We start from the raw sequence: 20438 nt of genomic DNA on the forward strand, positions 1-20438 counted from the left end.
TTTGATTATTCTCTTTACTTGGAATCTGAGCCAAAGATATATTAAAAATACTACACTATCAATACCTTTTTTGTCTGGTGGCTTGTATCTCCACCATTTCAAGGTGGAGTAATACCAATTTGGCGGTCAGGTTTTTATGATGGAAACGCATGGAAGGAGCTGTCCGTAAATGCGGTGAGGGTCCGGTGGAGAGGTTTGGAGTGCCAATCCTGTGTGTATACCAGTGGAGCCCCCTGCTGCTGACCAGATCCCTGATGGCCACCTGTGTTCTTCTTGGCTATTATTACATGCGCAATTAACTTGTGCTTCTGGTGAGTGCAAGCATCTCTCCTTTTTACCATGAGAAGTCACGAGCACAGAAGTTTCATTCACCATCTCCATTGCACTGTATTTATGGATGATCGTCACCATATATCTGAGCATCATTTTATATCGATTACTATTATTCACCATTTATTTGCTTATTCATCTATTCACATTTTGTTTGGAGTGGACTATAATATCATAGTGTCGGATAGTTTTACATGTTAGTAAAAATAAATCATAAATATCAATAATTGTATCCATTTTTTTTTTTTTTTTTTTTTTTGACACATCCATTCACATTTGAACTCTTCATTCAGAAGATGAGATTCATCACTTTGCACTTTTGCATCTTGCACTTCTTTGTACCCTTGTTCACAAAGTTAGATTCTACGTTCCTAAGCGCTAATCACTTTCTATTGATAGTGCTGCATACTTGTTTACAAATTGTTGGAGGATACAGGGGTTCATCCTTTATGCTAGCAGCTTTTGTCTTTTTTTTTTTTTCTGTGTGCTTACCTATATTATGTTTTTAGGGATACACACTGGGCTGTGACCTGTGAATGGAAACCACCTTGTACTGTTCCTTTTGGAAGGATACATTGTATTCATTTCTCTTCACTAAATACGAATTCTGTATAAAAAGATACAATAATGGAACATTTGTATCAGGTACTTGCCATAATTTTTTTTTTTTTTCTTCTTCTGCCTCATGTCAACAAGCAATGGGTCAGCTTGGGCCCCCCTCCCTGAAGGGTCTATCACTTGCTTAGGAGCCAGTACCACATCTCCAGTATAATGTTGGGAAGAGTTCTAGTTTGTGTCTTTCCAGAACCAGCACCTTAGAGCACACCTCATTTGCTATACTATAGGTCAATGAACCTTCATCTCCTTGGACAGTGGAGGTAGACCTCAAGTGGAGTAGGCAGGCTGTATGCAGGGGCGGACTGACAGCTCATGGGGCCCCCGGGCAATAGGGGATCATGGGGCCCCTGTGTCCTTGCCCAAACTCAAAAAAGCCTATGAAAAAGGTACCAGGGGCATCTCATGGGGCCTCCTACTGACTCTGGGCCCTTGGGAAGTGCCCGAGTTTCCAAATGGTCAGTCCACCCCTGTGCAGGGGGTGTAGTTACCACAAGGCATTTGCCTAGGGTGGCATTTTTAAGGGGGGCAACACCTTCCCCCAGCAGAAGTGACACACATGGCTGAGGATGGGGGAGCAGGTGAGGCACAGCAGTGGAGGCTGTGGGCTGCTGAAGGTTGTCCAACTCTCGTTCCTGGATCATTTTCAGAGATCAGCACAGAAGGAAAATGTTGGGCTTTCCTGATCATGGCTCCCATGCTGGACAGCGGGTGAGTGCTGAAAGCTCCCCCCCCTCCCCTCTTCTCCCCCCCCCCCCCTCCCCTCTTCTCCCCCCCCCCCCCTCCCCTCTTCTCCCACATAGGGTGGGGGGAACTTACTCTTGCCTAGGGCAAAATACACCACTAGCTGTATGACTTGAATGATTCACAAGGAGATCAGAGGGTCCCACCCTCCAGTAACCCCAGTAGACTGTTCTGGGAATTTTCCTTCAATAAATCCCAATGACATTGTGTTAAATCTTTAAATGCCTCAGCCAGTTTCCAAATTTTGTACACAAATATAATAAAATAATTTTGGGTGTGAAAGTGACCATTTTTGGGTCATGTGATCTCCATTATTGGCCACCCTATGAAGGTTGGATGTGTCCTGAACAGAATGTGGTGCACTTCACTGATGTGGTCAAAATGATAACACATGAGAGCTGTGATACTGGGTTTGGATTGCATTCTGTCATAAAAGGGTTAAAGAGGCCCTGTCACCTCTCTCTGACCACAGAAATATACAAAACAGTACAGTGACATTGGGTATTCAGGGGGAGGTGTGGTGACACTGGATGTTCAGTGGGGGGGGGGGAAAACAGCGCATTGACACTGGGTATTGGGGGGGAGTGGAAACACTGAGCGTTCAGTGGAGGAGGAGCAGTGACAGTAGGCATTCAGTGGAGAAGCAGTGACACTGCACACTTGGAGCGGTAGGACAGCAATACTGGGTATTCGGGAGTAGGAACAATGACACCGAGTATTTACTGGGGGAGAAGTGTTGACACTGGAACAGAAGCAAGGACACTGGGTATTCAGTGGGGGAGAAGTGGTGGCACTGGATATTTGAGGGGGGGGGGGGATAGGCCAATGTTATTGGATATTCAGGTGGGGAGGGACTATGACACTGGGTATTTTGGAGGAGTGGCAGTAACACCAGGCATTCAGTGAGGGAGTATAATATACACTATATTGCCTCAAGTATTGGTCGGCCGGCCTTTACACACATGAACTTTAATGGCCCCCCCAGTCTTAGTCCGTAGGGTTCAATATTGAGTTGGCCCCGCCCTTTGCAGCTATAACAGCTTCAACTCTTCTGGGAAGGCCGTCCACAAGGTTTAGGAGGGTGTCTATGGGAAGGTTGGACCATTCTTCCAGAAGCACATTTGTGAGGTCAGGCACTGATGTCGGGGGAGGAGGCCTGGATCACAGTCTCTGCTCTAATTCATCCCAAAGGTGTTCTATGGGGTTGAGGTCAGGACTCTATGCAGGCCAGTCAAGTTCTTCCACCCCAAACTCACTCATCCATGTCTTTATGGACCTTGCTTTGTGCCCTGGGGGGCAGTCATGTTGGAACAGGAAGAGGCCATCCCCAAACTCTTCCCACAAAGTTGGGAGCATGAAATTGTCCAAAATGTCTTGGTATGCTGATGCCTTAAGAGTTCCCTTCCCTGGAACTAGGGGGCAAGCCCAACCCTTGAGAAACAACCCCACACCATAATCCCCCTCCACCAAACTTTACACTTGGCACAATGCAGTCAGGCAAGTGCCGTTCTCCTGGCCACCGCCAAACCCAGACATGTCCATTGGATTGCCAGACAGAGAAGTGTGATTGGTCACTCCAGAGAACACATCTCAACTGTTCTAGACTCCAGTGGCGGCGTGCTTTACACCACGGCATCTGACACTTTACATTTCATTTGGTGATGTAAGGCTTGGATGCAGCTGCTCGGCCATGGAAACCCATTCCATGAAGCTTTCTATGCACGGTTGTTGGGCTAATCTGAAGGCCACACGAAGTTTGGAGGTCTTTAGCTATTGACTCTGCAGACAGTTGGTGAGTCCTGTGCACTGTGCGCTTCATCATGCCCTGACCCCGCTCTGTCATGTGACGTGGCCTACCACTTGGTGGCTGAGTTGCTGTTGTTCCCAGTTGCTTCCACTTTGTTATAATCCCACTAACAGTTGACCGTGGAATATTTAGTAGCCAGGAAATGTCACGGATGGACTTATTGCACAGGTGGCCACCTATCCCGGGACCTCGCTTGGAGTCACTGAGCTCCTGAGAGCGACCCATTCTTTCACAAATGTTTGTAGCAGCAGTCTGCATGCCTAGGTGATGATTTTATGCAAAAACCAGAAGCACACCAACCTTGCGCATTACCTCAGTAACCAAAGTTTATTCATTATAAAATAATACAAATAGCGAATAAAATCAGACATGTAAGTCCTAAAAGGGACCTGAAAGATAAAGAGCCAGCGCGGATCCCATCATGGGGGTAGATACTCAGTACAGCTGACGCGTTTGAAGGGTATCCCTTCTTCAGAGCTCTTCGAAACGCGTCAATTGTACTGAGTATCTACCCCCATGATGGGATCCGCGCTGGCTCTTTATCTTTCAGGTCCCTTTTAGGACTTACATGCCTGATTTTATTCGCTATTTGTATTATTTTATAATTAATAAACTTTGGTTACTGAGGTAATGCGCAAGGTTGGTGCGCTTCTCGTTTTTGTTTCGATTTGCAGTATTGGTCGGGCTTCCCCAGCCTTATTTGGAGCTGCACAACTCTACATGCATTGGTGGTCGATCTTTCCAGGTCTGGTTCCATCTATTCACCACCCGCCTGGGTCCTTGAGCGCAGGAGATTTCGCTTATGATCTGTTGGCTTGATTTTTTACACCTGTGGCCATGGAGGGGATTGGAACACCTGAATCACATGATATGGAGGGCGGGGCCAATACTTTTGGCAATATAGTGTACTCCAGGTTAAGGCTGATTTGTCCTTTCAGGTGCAGATAGTATAAATACCTGACTTGGACATTGTATGAGTTTCCTGCCATCCCTGGACAGCAGAGTTCAAGTTGGGAGAGGGAGGGGCAAGCACTGAGAACCAATGAGAGATGCTGTCTGCACATGTGCGGATAGGAGCAGTCTCATCACTTTGCTGCTTCTACACTGGCCGATCCGAGGCTGGGGCGGGGAAATGGCAGCTTGGGGGGGAGCTCCGGTTGGATAGAATCAATATGGGTTGGACTGCGGTCTCTATGGTGATAAGGACTCATCACCGAGTAGGAAGCCGAAGCTGCACAATCCTGGGAAGGCGGAGACTGTCGTGACTTGTGGGCGTGGCTGGTACAGCTCTGTCTCACGTGACCTCGCAAAAATGGTAGAGCGCGTTATAGCTGTCGGGGGCGCGCACGCAGCAAGGGGACACGACCTGCTGAGGACTACCTGAAGGTTTCGATTATTATGTCCGCGGAGGTCCCTCCCACCGCACAGGCGGACCGGAAGTAGTCCCACTCACTACATCTCCCAGCTGACCGTTTGGTGGTCATGTGATAAGAGGGGGTGGTCACGTGCCGGGTGAGGAGCGGCTGGGCAGGTGAGGGGAGCGATGTGTAACCCTCGACCCAAATTATTACCCCTCCCCATAATAATCCCTTAGTTACACCTTCTCCCTCCATAGCATTCCTTCTGCAAAAATGCCCCCCCAATATAATTCATTTTAATTACCTTTCCTCCCCCTAGTTGTACCCCCCTCCCCTCATAATACACCCTCCCCTGATAATATTCCTCCCCATTGTACCCCTCCCTACCTCATAATACTCCCTGCTCCCCCACCCTTGTACCCCTCCCTTCATGATACTCCTAATACCCTCCCCCCCCCATTGTACTCCTCTTCCTATATTACACTCGCTCCTCCCCTCACAATACTCATTTTACTGTTCAAATACCTCTTCTGCCCCCTTTAGTATCCCTCCTCCATTCACAACACCCCCCTTCTCTTCATCATACCCCTCCTCCTCCTTATTACTAGTCCTCCCCCTCAAAATACTCCTCCGCTCTCGAATACCCCCTACCCCTTCCCCCTGGCATTTCCAGTTACCCATCCTCTTCATTTTTATTACCCCACATTAATCTTTGTACTTCACATATTACTCCTCCTCCCCTCCCCCTATTTTTCTCCTTTTTCCCTTATAATATTCCCCCTGTAGTACCCCTCTTTCTTATATCACCTCAACATTCTTCCTCATAGTACCCCCCTCCCCTTTATATCACCCCCACGTTCTCCCTCCTAGTATTCCTTATCCCCCTTATATCACCCCTCACTCCCCCTCGTAGTATCCTCCTCCACCTTATACCACCCCCACATTCCCCCTCGTAGTATCCTGTTCCTTATATCACCCCCACATTCCCCCTCGTAGTATCCTCCTCCCCCTTATATCACCCCCACATTCCCCCTCGTAGTATCCTCCTCCCCCTTATATCACCCCCACATTCCCCCTCGTAGTATCCTCCTCCCCCTTATATCACCCCCACATTCCCCCTCGTAGTATCCTCCTCCCCCTTATATCACCCCCACATTCCCCCTCGTAGTATCCTCCTCCCCCTTATATCACCCCCACGTTCTCCCTCCTAGTATTCCTTATCCCCCTTATATCACCCCTCACTCCCCCTCATAGTATCCTCCTCCCCCTTATACCACCCCCACATTCCCCCTCGTAGTATCCTCTTCCTTATATCACCCCCACATTCCCCCTCGTAGTATCCTCCTCCCCCTTATATCACCCCCACATTCCCCCTCGTAGTGTCCTCCTCCCCCTTATATCACCCCCACATTCCCCCTCGTAGTATCCTCCTCCCCCTTATATCACCCCCACATTCCCCCTCGTAGTATCCTCCTCCCCCTTATATCACCCCCACATTCCCCCTCGTAGTATCCTCCTCCCCCTTATATCACCCCCACATTCCCCCTCGTAGTATCCTCCTCCCCCTTATATCACCCCCACATTCCCCCTCGTAGTATCCTCCTCCCCCTTATATCACCCCCACGTTCTCCCTCCTAGTATTCCTTATCCCCCTTATATCACCCCTCACTCCCCCTCATAGTATCCTCCTCCCCCTTATACCACCCCCACATTCCCCCTCGTAGTATCCTCTTCCTTATATCACCCCCACATTCCCCCTCGTAGTATCCTCCTCCCCCTTATATCACCCCCACATTCCCCCTCGTAGTGTCCTCCTCCCCCTTATATCACCCCCACATTCCCCCTCGTAGTATCCTCCTCCCCCTTATATCACCCCCACGTTCCCCCTCGTAGTATCCTCCTCCCCCTTATATCACCCCCACGTTCCCCCTCGTAGTATCCTCCTGCCCCTTATATCACCCCCACGTTCCCCCTCGCAGTATCCTCCTCCCCCTTATATCACCCCCACGTTCCCCCTCGTAGTATCCTCCTCCCCCTTATATCACCCCCACATTCCCCCTCGTAGTATCCTCCTCCCCCTTATATCACCCCCACATTCCCCCTCGTAGTATCCTCCTCCCCCTTATATCACCCCCACGTTCCCCCTCGTAGTATCCTCCTCTCCCTTATATCACCCCCACGTTCCCCCTCGTAGTATCCTCCTCCCTTTTATATCACCCCCACATTCCCCCTCGTAGTATCCTCCTCTCCCTTATATCTCCCCCACATTCCCCCTCGTAGTATCCTCCTCCCCCTTATATCACCCCCACATTCCCCCTCGTATCCTCCTCTTCCTTATATCACCCCCACATTCCCCCTCGTAGTATCCTCCTCTCCCTTATATCACCCCCACATTCCCCCTCGTAGTATCCTCCTCTCCCTTATATCACTCCCACATTCCCCCTCGTAGTATCCTCCTCCCCCTTATATCACCCTCACATTCCCCCTCGTAGTATCCTCCTCCCCCTTATATCACCCCCACATTCCCCCTCGTAGTATCCTCGTCTCCCTTATATCACCCCCACATTCCCCCTCGTAGTATCCTCCTCTTCCTTATATCACCCCCAAATTCCCTCTCGTAGTATCCTCCTCTTCCTTATATCTCCCCCACATTCCCCCTCGTAGTATCCTCCTCTTCCTTATATCACCCCCACATTTCCCCTCCTAGTATCCTCCTCTTCCTTATATCACCCCCACATTCCCCCTCGTAGTATCCTCCTCTTCCTTATATCACCCCCACATTCCCCCTCGTAGTATCCTCCTCTTCCTTATATCACCCCCACATTTCCCCTCGTAGTATCCTCCTCTTCCTTATATCACCCCCACATTTCCCCTCGTAGTATCCTCCTCTTCCTTATATCACCCCCACATTTCCCCTCGTAGTATCCTCCTCTTCCTTATATCACCCCCACATTTCCCCTCGTAGTATCCTCCTCTTCCTTATATCACCCCCACATTCCCCCTCGTAGTATCCTCCTCTCCCTTATATCACCCCCACATTCCCACTTGTAGTATCCTCCTCCCCCTTATATTGCCCCCACATATCCTCCTCCCCCTTATATCACCCCCACATTCCCCCTCATAGTATCCTCCTCCCCTTATGTCACCCCCACATTCCCCCTCACAGTACCCCCATCCCTCTTGTATCACCCCCATACTCCCCCCTCATAGTACCCCTCCTTCCCTTATAATGTTGGACTGTCTTTGTCGAGTGTCTCACCTCCCCCAGTGGTAGGTGTGTGGCCCCTGGTCCAGTTTTCCTGATGTCCGAGGAATGTGGGTGAGAGGTCCTCTAGAAGAGGAAGAGATGACTCCTGTAGTGCCGGCTCAGCAGCTTTCAGTCAGGAAGAGGTTATTGTGTGCTCTGGCCATGTGACCCTGCCCTTGTCATGTGACTGTCTCTCTTCTCATACAGCACACACACGGATGGTGTCTCCCTCTTCCCGAATACAATGTCCCTGAGGAACGTGGCCATCAACGATGACTACTCGTGGGATGCTGGGGAACGGGCCCGCCTCCTGCAGAGCCCCATTGTCCCAGAGACCCGACGTCTGCCTGGAGGGACATCCGCCATTGGAGCCGTCTTCATCGTGGTGAATGCTGCCCTGGGGGCTGGTCTGCTGAATTTCCCAGCCGCCTTCAGCGCAGCGGGAGGAGTCACAGCTGGGATTGTGTTGCAGCTGGTAAGTGCGCTTCACTGCAGCCCCCCGTGCCGCATCATTATTTATTTGTACCCTATGATTATGTATTGTGTCTACCCTCCTGCAGGTGTTGCTGCTCTTTATCATCAGCGGTCTGGTGATCCTGGCGCACTGTGCGGATGCCTGCAGTGAGCGGACGTATCAGGAGGTTGTACGGGGGATCTGTGGACGGCTTACTGGCGTGCTGTGTGAGATCCTCATCGCCGTTTACACCTTTGGGACATGCATCGCCTTCTTCATCATTATCGGCGACCAACTTGACAAACGTGAGTCCCTCCTGACAGCGCGATGCTGGAGAGCCGCCACTGGTTGTGGCAGTGTTTGTGTTTTGAACTTGGGTGGGTGTAGTCTTCCCCAGGGTGACAATGTTGGTTCCTCCTAATGGAGCAGGTGCCAGCCAGTGACTCGCCTGTGGCCCCATCAGGGCTCCCTTCCTACGGGGACTGACTGCCATCCTGTACAGAAACCTCAGTCCAGAATGAGTTGACCTGTGCTCAACTGACTCTGCCGTGTCTCTGCTGTTTGTGTGCAGTTCTTGGAGCCATGATGCCTTCTCTGGCGGGGAGCAGTGTTCCCTGGTATGCTGACAGGAAGTTCACAATCACCATCACAGGAATTTTATTCATTCTGCCGCTGTCTCTACCTCGCGAGATCAGTGTACAAAAATATGCAAGGTGAGCCAACCATGTCTGTATCCAGTGCGTTTCATTATCATGTTATGGTGGGAGCACTTAATAATGAGCACAGCAGGTGTACAAACCTGGAAAGTCAGCACAGGTATGGTGGGAACCCCTCATAATGGGCACAGCAGGTGTACAGACCCTGGAACTCAGCACAGGTATGGTGGGAACCCCTCATAGGCACAGCAAGTTTGAGGGCATGGTAAAACAGTTGATGGAATTGACATACAGTGATTGACTGCCCCATATGCGTATTCTGCGTCATCCCATCTCTTGTACTGAGTTCTTGTTATGGCTGATAATATGTCTCTTGCAGCTCGCTCAGTGTTCTCGGGACATGTTATGTAACGTTTATTGTCATCTTCCGCTGCGCCCAGCCACATGAGCAGATCCCAGCGTATATTCCATCCAGGTACGGCTTCCACATCTCCTCTTCCCCCCGCCATCGCTCCTCTTCTTCCCCGTGTCTTATCCTCCCGCTGCTTCGGCGTGTTTTCCCCTGTGTCTTGTCCTCCCGCTGCTTCCGCGTCTCTTCCCCTGTGTCTTGTCCTCCCGCTTCTTTTGCGTCTCTTCCCCCTGTGTCTTATCCTCCCGCTGTCTCTGTGTTTTCCCCTGTGTCTTGTCCTCCCCCTGCTTCCGCATCTCTTCCCCTGTGTCTTGTCATCCCACTGCTTCCGCGTCTCTTCTCCTGTGTCTTGTCCTCCCACTGCTTTGGCGTCTCTTCCCCTGTGTCTTGTCCTCCCGCTGCTTCCGCATCTCTTCCCCTGTGTCTTGTCCTCCCGCTGCTTCCGCGTCTCTTCCCCTGTGTCTTGTCCTCCCGCTGCTTCCGCGTCTCTTCCCCTGTGTCTTGTCCTCCCGCTGCTTCCGCATCTCTTCCCCTGTGTCTTGTCCTCCCGCTGCTTCCGCGTCTCTTCCCCTGTGTCTTGTCCTCCCGCTGCTTCCGCGTCTCTTCCGCTGTGTCTTGTCCTCCGCTGCTTCCGCGTCTCTTCCCCTGTGTCTTGTCCTCCCGCTGCTTCCGCGTCTCTTCCCCTGTGTCTTGTCCTCCCCCTGCTTCCGCGTCTCTTCCCGTGTCTTGTCCTCCCCCTGCTTCCGCGTCTCTTCCCCTGTGTCTTGTCCTCCCTCTTCTTCCGCGTCTCTTCCCCTGTGTCTTGTCCTCCCTCTTCTTCCGCATCTCTTCCCCTGTGTCTTGTCCTCCCGCGTCTCTTGCCTTATGCCTTGTCCTCCCCATGATTTTTATTCCCTGTGTCTTGGCTTCCCCCTGCCTCCACTTCTCTTGTGTCTTGTCCTCCCGCTGCTTCCGTGTCTTTAGAGGCTGACATTCCACTTGTCTCCCCAGAGCCTCCTCTTGGATTGCAGTCTTCAATGCTGTCCCCACCATCTGCTTTGGATATCAGGTATGCAGATATTATTGTGGTGTCTGTCCAGTAATTACCAGTGTGTACCCATCCTCACCTTCTACCCGCTATGTCCGCAGTGCCATGTCAGTAGTGTCCCCGTGTATGGCAGCATGCAGCAGCAGGATATACGACGCTGGGCGATCATAGTGACGGCCGCCATGTTTATTGCCTTGTGTGTCTACACTGGGACAGGTAAGCTTTGACATTCTTCATATATGAGGTGAACTAGGAGTCCTCCTAGGGTTTTATAGACTTCACATAACAGGAGCTCTGCAGCCAATCACATTATAAGTTCTTCTAATGTGAGGGAGGAGCCCTTTGTGAGCTGGGCAGAGTCCTTGTGGGGTTGTAGGGTCTTATAGACTTCACTTAACAGGAACTCTGTGGCAAATAACTTTCTTCATCCTTCCTGTCTGTTAAGCAAATAAAGTTTGAATGAAATATCTATGTGAAATAATAGCTGTGTCCAGCCATTGTGAAGATTTTCCGAGGCCTCTTTGTGTATTATGAGTTCCTTTTTAGTATGATGTCATCTGCGTGATGTAACTATGTCGTGTCCCTTCGCTGTCATGTCTTTAGGGGTGTGCGGGTACTTGCTGTTTGGCTCCGGTGTGGACCAGGACGTCCTCCTCTCCTTCCCATCCAATGATGTGCCAGTGGCTGTGGCCCGTGCTTTCATCATTGTATGCGTACTCACCTCCTACCCGATTCTTCACTACTGCGGCCGGTCAGTTCCATCTGCTGCTTTTCACCACGTTCTCTTCACTAGATCCCACTGTACAGCTTCCCCTTTCACAACTACTGTTTTTGTTGCCTTATAGTTGTAGTTGCTCATCCCCGGAGATTGTTCACACAGCAGGCAAACACTGTACTGAGAGTTCCATCCAAAGATGGACTAACTGCCCTGTAAAATAAGAACAGCTCCATCAAAATAGCTGGGTTCACAGGGGTTGTAAATACAGTCATGGCCGAAATTGTTGGCACCCTTGATATTTTTCCTGAAAATCAAGTATTTCACACAAAAAAGGTATTGCATTAACACATGTTTTGCTATACACATGTTTATTCCCTTTGTATGTATTGGAACAAATATAAAACAGAGGCAGAAAAGCAAATATGACATAATGTCACACAAAACCCCAAAAATGGGCTGGACAAAAGTATTGGCACCCTTAACTTAATATTTGGTTGCACACCCTTTGGAAAACATAACTGAAATCAGTCGCTTCCTATAACCATCAATAAGCTTCTGACACCTCTCACCCGGAATTTTGGACCACTCTTCCTTTGCAAACAGCTCCAGGTCTCTCTTATTGGAAGGACACCTTTTCCCAACAGCAATTTTAAGATCTCTCCACAGGTGTTCAATGGGATTTAGATCTGGGCTCATTGCTGGCCACTTCAGAACTCTCCAGCGCTTCTTTGCCATCCATTTCTGAGTGCTTTTTGACGTATGTTTGGGGTCATTGTCCTGCTGGAAGACCCAGGATCTTGGACGCAAACCCAGCTTTCTGACACTGGGCCCTACAGTGCGACCCAAAATCCTTTGGTAATCCTCAGATTTCATGATGCCTTGCACACAGTCAAGGCACCCAGTGCCAGAGGCAGCAAAACAACCCCAAAACATCATTGAACCTCCACCATATTTTACCGTAGGTACTGTGTTTTGTTCTTTGTAGGCCTCATTCCGTTTTCGGTAAACAGTAGAATGATGTGCTTTACCGAAAAGCTCTATCTTGGTCTCATCTGTCCACAAGACGTTTTCCCAGAAGGCTTTTGGCTTACTCAAGTACATTTTGGCAAACTGTAGTCTTGCTTTTTTATGTCTCTGTGTCAGCAGTGGGGTCCTCCTGGGTCTCCTGCCATAGCGTTTCATTTCATTTAAATGTCGACGGATAGTTCGCGCTGACACTGATGCTCCCTGAGCCTGCAGGACAGCTTGAATGTCTTTGGAACATGTTTGGGGCTGCTTATCCACCATCCGGACTATTCTGCGTTGCAATCTTTCATCAATTTTCCTCATCCGTCCACGACCAGGGAGATTAGCTACAGTGCCATGGGTTGCAAACTTCTTGATAATGTTGCGCACTGTGGACAAAGGCAAATCTAGTTCTCTGGAGATGGACTTGTAACCTTGAGATTGTTGATATTTTGCCACAATTTTGGTTCTCAGGTCCTCAGACAGTTCTCGTCTCCTCTTTCTGTTGTCCATGCTTAGTGTGGCACAGACAGACACACAATGCAAAGGTTAAGTGAACGTCTCTCCTTTTTATCTGCTTTCAGGTGTGATTTCTATATTGCCCACACCTGTTACTTGCCCCAGGTGAGTTTACAGGAGCATCACATGCTTGTAACATTCTTATTTATCCGCAGTTGTGAAAGGGTGCCAATACTTTTGTCCAGCCCATTTTTGGAGGTTTGTGTGACATTATGTCGAATTTGCTTTCTTTCCTCCCTTTTTTTGTTTTGTCCCAATACACACAAAGGGAATAAACATGTGTATAGCAAAACATGTGTTAATGCAATACGTTTCGTGAGAAATACATGATTTCCTGGAGAAATATCAAGGGTGCCAACAATTTCGGCCATGACTGTATATTGATAGGACAATAGACTACACACACAGCGGGGGGAATTAAGAGTGTAACACAGGCATAAAGGCTGCACCACTCTTCTAAAATGAGAAAACAGTCCCTTTTGATAAAGAATAAGTTCACCTTTTGAAATGCGTATTTTTTTGCAGCGAAAAAAAATAATGTATTTAGTTGCTCATCCCCGGAGATTGTTCACACAGTAGGCAAACACTGTACTGAGAGTTCCATCCAAAGATGGACTAACTGCCCTGTAAAATAAGAACAGCTCCATCAAAATAGCTGGGTTCACAGGGGTTGTAAATATATTGATAGGACAATAGACTACACACACAGCGGGGGGAATTAAGAGTGTAACACAGGCATAAAGGCTGCACCACTCTTCTAAAATGAGAAAACAGTCCCTTTTGATAAAGAATAAGTTCACCTTTTGAAATGCGTATTTTTTTGCAGCGAAAAAAAATAATGTATTTATTTTTTTTCTAAGGAGCCTCCAGAGCATTGCACTCCAAATCAACAGATTGCGGGTGCATTCTCAGGCTGCTGCAGGAGGAATCAATGGACTGTGAGTGCGCTCACCAGCGCCCTCGCAGTTCGAGAACTACAAGCCATCAGCCGCAATGGCTGACGGTACTTGTAGGCATTCATTCACAGGAAAATGAGTGAATAACGTGGCTGTGTGAGCAGAGCCCCGCATGGCTGCGGTATTTTCAAATTGTGACAGCGGGAGAGAATCCCCCGCCCACTGTCAGAGGGGTGGGGGGAGAGAGAGAGAGGTTGCAGCTGCTGGAACATGTTACATGTTCAACCCTACAGTATGAACATGTTCCAAAAGGTGAACCTATCCTTTAATAGTTGAGATATGTTGCTTGTGTTATCTCCCTCTCCCCGCACCAATATGCTTTATTAATGTGGTGCATGCCACTCTCAACAATTTTCAGCAGGGGAAGCTTTATTTCCTTCCATTTTGACCAGCCAGTCTGGTGATCTAGCTCTGTTAGTCTTTACATCACTGTGGTACTCCCTGGATCTTCTTATGGGACGGAGGTAAGGATGCCGATTCAAGTTCAATGAGGAGAGAGGTAAAACTGCATTGCTGAAGCAGGAAAACTAAAAAAAAAAAATTGCCCATTCTGTGTTCAGATTGAGGGTGTCACAGGAACCTGGGAACATGCTGGCTGCATTTTCTCAGGCAAGGATTCAGACCAGTTAGGATAGCAAGATCCTTGAAGAGGGATATTGGGATGGAAACTAGACCTTCTGTTGATAGAAGTGGCTCCTGAGACCATAAAGAGGCCTTGTTTAACTGGAAGGGTGGGAAGAAGATGTGTGCTATTACATGTGTGATACATGCTATTACCTGTGTGATATCAGGAATTTTTTGTTCACAGGGCGGTGTTGGAGGGACTCTGGCTGAGATTTACCGCTCAGGAAGCGGGGGAGGAGCCACGGCGAGAGCGCCGCCGCCGAATCCTACAGACACTAATCTGGTTTATGCTGACGCTGCTGCTGGCGCTCTTCATCCCGGATATAGGCAGAGTCATCTCCCTGGTCGGAGGGCTGGCAGCCTGCTTCATATTTATATTTCCAGGTTAGATGTACATTGTGGTGGAGAAAGGGGGGGGGGTTGCGCTGTTATTGTGGTACAGGGTGTTGTGAAGGGGGGGTTACTCATTGCAACATAATTCATTGTTGTGTATACTGTGCTCTTCCACAATGTGTGGTTGATTTGTAATTTAACATGTGCACACCTGGCTTCTATTAGCATACCGTAAATTGTGTTTAATTGTTACAGTTTTTGTGAGGATTGTCTCCATATCCTCCTCTTGCAAAGCTGCATCTGACACTGCATAATGGAAGAACAACCACTTTGAGTATATAATCAAATTGACCTGTTAGGCCTCATTCACACTGGACCTTTTTTCAGCTGCTCCTAGGGGTGTCTGGCTTCTTTTTTTTTGTCTCTAAATGCCACTGCATGTTAGTCTGTGTCCTTGTGCACACAGGCTTTTGGAGGAGTTTAAAGGCAGAAAGGAAACCCACTTCCAGTGCGTCCAGGAGCAACAGCATTTTGGCAGAAGGAACATTTGACACATGTAAATGCACCTAAGTGCCAGGCGCGCTTAAGCGTTAATTTCCGTTGCTAGAATAATTATTTTGGCCAATTAAATAAATTAAAGCCCAAGCAATTGACGCACCTAAGCGCATTACATACTTTTACAACCGTCAGGTGTTTTTTCTGCCAAAACGTTGGTGCTAGGTGGAAGGGCTTGTAGGAGAGTTAGAACAATATCCTGTGTGAGGCCTAATGGATAAATCGGATATTGCACTCATAGGATTTCTGGAGGAGTGGTGCATGTTCAAATCTAGGAGATGACCTTTTCTACGTCTTAGGCCATCGGCAAGGTTGTATGAGAGGAAAGCTTTCCAACTACAGTCTGCATGTGTAAGGAGAAGGAGCCGCTGAGAGGAGTAATTCATGGCTCTGTACCAGCAGTAGCATCTATTTCTGGGTTTCAGGCAGGGACGTATCTACCGCGAGGCAAACATAGTGTTTGCTTTGGGCGGCGCTGCCCCCAGGCAGAAGGGACTGAGGGGGGGAGAGCGACTTGGCTGGGATCTTCATAAAATCGTACTATACCGAGAGGTAAGCAAATGGAAAGCATTTGTAGGAGAATTTTCTATTTCCTATGATGAGCATGAATGGTCTCCTATAGCCTGTCCGCCCGTCTTTGACCATCTTCCCTATCCTGTCCGCCGTCTCTGACCATCTTCCGTATCCTGTCCGCCGTCTCTGACCATCTTCCGTGTCCAGTCCGCCGTCTCTGACCATCTCCCGTCGGCCGTCTCTGACCATCTCCCGTCGGCCGTCTCTGACCATCTCCCGTATCCCGTCGGCCGTCTCTGACCATCTCCCGTATCCCGTCGGCCGTCTCTGACCATCTCCCGTATCCCGTCGGCCGTCTCTGACCATCTCCCGTATCCCGTCGGCCGTCTCTGACCATCTCCCGTATCCCGTCGGCCGTCTCTGACCATCTCCCGTATCCCGTCGGCCGTCTCTGACCATCTCCCGTATCCCGTCGGCCGTCTCTGACCATCTCCCGTATCCCGTCGGCCGTCTCTGACCATCTCCCGTATCCCGTCGGCCGTCTCTGACCATCTCCCGTATCCCGTCGGCCGTCTCTGACCACCTCCCGTATCCCGTCGGCCGTCTCTGACCACCTCCCGTATCCCGTCGGCCGTCTCTTACCACCTGCCGTATCCCGTCGGCCGTCTCTTACCACCTGCCGTATCCCGTCGGCCGTCTCTTACCACCTGCCGTATCCCGTCGGCCGTCTCTTACCACCTGCCGTATCCCGTCGGCCGTCTCTTACCACCTCCCGTATCCCGTCGGCCGTCTCTGACCACCTCCCGTATCCCGTCGGCCGTCTCTGACCATCTCCCGTATCCATTGAGTGTGCAGTGTGCATGAGGCAGTGACATCACTGGCTGCTAATATAGTAAATATCTCCAAAACTGTGCAGGCTATTGTAAATATCTCCTAAACGCTTAGGAGATAGTTACTGTACCTATAGGTAAGCCTTTCTTTAGGCTTTTCTGTAGGTACAAGTAAACAATGGGGCTTTACTACCTCTTTAAACAGGAATGGGTGTGGCAAATTTAGGGGGGGGAGCATTTTAATCTTGCCTAGGGCAGCACAAAACCAAAATATACCACTAGTGTCAGGGGTTGCCAGGTAACACACTTTGGATTCCTTCCGCTTTAAGTGTTTGGCTATCAGGTTAAAGAAGGGAAGCCCCTGACCAGCAAAGTAGACTTTTCTACTGGTACAGAGATGCATGGAAATTGATGATTTACTCTGTGGCTCCTTTTGCCTTTAGTTTGGGAGCTCTGTACAAACTTGTCTACAATCCCCACTATGTCCTGTTTTTTGCCTCCATTCCTTTGTGAATTGGGTTGAATCGGGTAGATTTCCTAATTCTGATTAAAATCTGTTTTGAGCAGGTCTGTGTCTCATCAATCTGAAACTTTCCGAGATTCAGGAGCAAAAAAGCAAAAGGTAAGGATGATTTTTTAATACAGTACAGTGGGTAGTTTGTGTTGGGGGGGGGGGGGGGGCGGCGGCAACAGGCTGGATGCCAGGAACAGCATGTGGGGCACAGGATGGGCACCAGGGAGTGATGTTTGGGGTACAGACTGGGTGACGGGGGGACAGAATGGAAAGAGGGGTAAATTTGCATTGGGGTGTTCTCTGCATCCAGTAGTGGGTTCTTGGTGCGTAATGGATCACAGCATTGTATGTGGGTGGGCTCATAAAGACAGACCAGGGCCATGTCGCCTAACTGTTTCCCTTACTCTTTTTCTTAGCTGGTGGGCCATGATCTCTTATGGTGTCGCCATGGTAACACTTGGAGCATTCATCTTTGGACAAACCACTACAAAGGCCATCTTTGTGGACCTGACGAGCTAAAATCTGCAAGAAACTACTTGAATATCACATTCCTTATCACTGCTAATGTTCTGCAGATCATCGAATCCTCCGTCATTCCCTCTCCTTGCTCATACCCTCCTTCGATACATAGCTAGCGCCCATCTCCAACGCTTTAGTCTCCTATCCAATACTGTGGGCATAGTGCAAGCTCTACGTCCACCAAGAACTGAAAAGTAAGCGGAGAGGGTGGTGCGGTCACAGACGGTATGTGCCACGAAGTACTGTACAACGAATCCTCTCTATACAGACACACAATTCGCCCATATCCAGGATATGGAGACCCCGCGTCGTCATTAATCTGTAGATTACCGAGGGTGGCCATTGCCTTGAATCATAAGTCACCCTCATCTGGAGCATAGAAATCTAGAGGCACTGCACCATCATTAATCTGTAGATCACCGAGATCCACCATTGCCCTGGAATATGGCAGGCTCAGTGCCTAACCTTCAGGGAGATCCAACGAAGACCCTTCCGGAGTGCAGACAGTGCGTGAGATTAAGGCTTCCATTGTTTCAATTTTTTAATGCAACTCGAACTAAATAGAATTAGTGATTTTTTTATTATTGGCATTGAGTGGTATTGCACATTTTTTAATTTATTTTTTAATTGTTTATGCTGCATTTTCTTATCTTGTCTTCAGATCTCAAGTCCGTTTTGTATTTCTTTTTTTTTCTTTTTGGTGCTGGCTGCGTTGGGAAAATTTGCAGCATCTAATGGTAAATCAGTTTGCCATTATGAAGGAGTGAAGATCTGTCATCCCTAGAAGTGATGTGATATAAATTTCACTATGGAAAGAATCGCTCTCTTCCATCTGTCAGATCTCTTGCTCTGTTTTTTCGAAGTTTACTAAGCATTGTGAATGCCACAGTTTGCACTGCACTTTTGTGTTGCCATTGACAGATACTGGGCAGTTGCAGTCGTTCAGGTTGGGGCACTACGATGGTTGTACAACTTCTTTGGGTCACTATTTGCCTACTTTAGAGGATATGGAGTATGCCTCTCCCAAGCCTTGAATCGGGCCACCTTCATGGAAAATTGGGTGCTTAACGACAGTGGGGGCCATTCCTATGACCCCTAACTGCCCAAATCTAAAGGAAAAGACCAGCTGAATTCTAAAAAAAATTCAAGCACTGATAACTTTATTCATCCAGACATCCACCGTCCTAGGTCCCACTCTGCTGATGCGTTTTACCAACAAGGCTGAACTTAATCATAGCAGATGCTCTGTTCTTGTTTCAGAATGAATAAAGTTGTCAGTGTTTGATTTTCTCCGAGTGCAGTCTGTCTTATAGCTGGGGGGTGCAGGCTCTGACTCTTTGACTACAACAGGGGCACTTTGTACTGCATTGTAGAGCCCCAGACTGTCAACATCTCTGGTGTCATGTACATCTAAGGTCCTATTTCACTTGTGTACGTTGGATTTTATGATTTCTGATCTAGATCTAAGTTTGGAGCACTGAATAGAATGATGTGTGGAAGGGAATATTGTGGACAGTGGCAAAGTTTACGCACATTGTCTGATCTCAGTCATGTGATATGCTGCTTTCTTTCACCTCTTAAACTCCTGTGCCATGACATTGGTGCAGAGGATGCTAAGATTTAGACTGAGGAATGTTTTTGTTAGTCTTGTTAATTATTTTTACCTCATTTTTAAAAAAATGTACAACAGCCCCCCAGAATGGCAAAATGGTTCTTAGCAGGGACTGTGCTCACTGAGGATAATGGGTGCTATTATAACCTGTGTGCTTCGGTTTTCATATATCTGTGCAATATCTTTTTCACAAATAAAGGGAATATAAATATATCTGTGACACAAAGAAAGGAGTCCTTCTAATCTTTTCATAAAAGGGCCTCGCAAGTGTGGCTCAGTGTGTTACGGAACAAGCAATGGCCAGATGTTTGCTGTGCTCCTGCCTGAGTGGACCATATACAGTTGTGTTCAAAATAATAGCAGTCAGACATCACTAACCGGATCAATCACTGTTTTTGGTAGAAATGATATTTCTACATGGCAAATAATTTACTAGCAGGTGTAGTAGAGTAATAGAAATCCAACAGACCCAACAGTCATGACATGCATGCTGCTGATTCTGTGTAATTGAATCACTAATTGAAAGGGGCATGTTCAAAATAATAGCAGTGTGGAGTTCTATTAGTGAGGCCATTCATTCTTTAAAAAACAGGTGGCAATTATTGCCCTTATTTAAGGAAGGAAGGCAGCAAATGTTGTACATGCTGGTTACAGTGCATTTCTCTATGAAATTCTGAGGGAAATGGGTCGTTCCAGACAATGTTCAGAAGAACAGCGTACCTTAATTAAAAAGTTGATTGGAGAGGGGAAAACATATAAAGAAGTGCAGAAAATGATAGGCTGCTCAGCTAAAATGATCGCAAATGCTTTAGAACGGCAACCAAAACCTGAAAGACGTGGAAGAAAGTGAAAAACTACCATTCGAATGGATAGAAGAATAGCCAAAATGGCGCGGACTCAGCCAACAATCAGCTCCAGGAAGATGAAAGAAGGTGTGATGTTCCCTGTGAGGACTGTTACAATTTACTAGACGCCTATGTGAAGCCAACCTATCTGCAAGAAGCCCCCGCAAAGTCCCACTGTTGAAAAAAAGACGTGCTGAAGAGGTTGCAATCTGCCAAAGAGCACATTGACTGGCCTAAAGAGAAATGGC

At 48.4% G+C, this 20438-nt stretch overlaps 1 protein-coding gene across 1 annotated transcript; it reads left to right on the plus strand.

The window, feature by feature from the left end:
• The first annotated feature begins 4773 nt into the window (after positions 1-4773).
• SLC38A7 (solute carrier family 38 member 7) lies at positions 4774-19575 on the plus strand. Its single transcript, XM_089659234.1, has 11 exons — positions 4774-5027; positions 8309-8576; positions 8662-8860; positions 9127-9268; positions 9591-9686; positions 10611-10668; positions 10749-10863; positions 11251-11398; positions 14654-14853; positions 17268-17322; positions 17631-19575. Exons 2-11 carry the CDS (start codon positions 8346-8348, stop codon positions 17731-17733), a joined length of 1347 nt encoding a protein of 448 aa, XP_089515360.1. The 5' UTR covers positions 4774-5027; positions 8309-8345; the 3' UTR covers positions 17734-19575.
• Positions 19576-20438: the final 863 nt, after the last annotated feature.

This window comes from Staurois parvus, unplaced genomic scaffold, assembly GCF_062004578.1.
Source record: "Staurois parvus isolate SC_StPar_1 unplaced genomic scaffold, SC_StPar_1.0 ptg001136l, whole genome shotgun sequence".
Lineage (NCBI taxonomy): Eukaryota > Metazoa > Chordata > Amphibia > Anura > Ranidae > Staurois > Staurois parvus.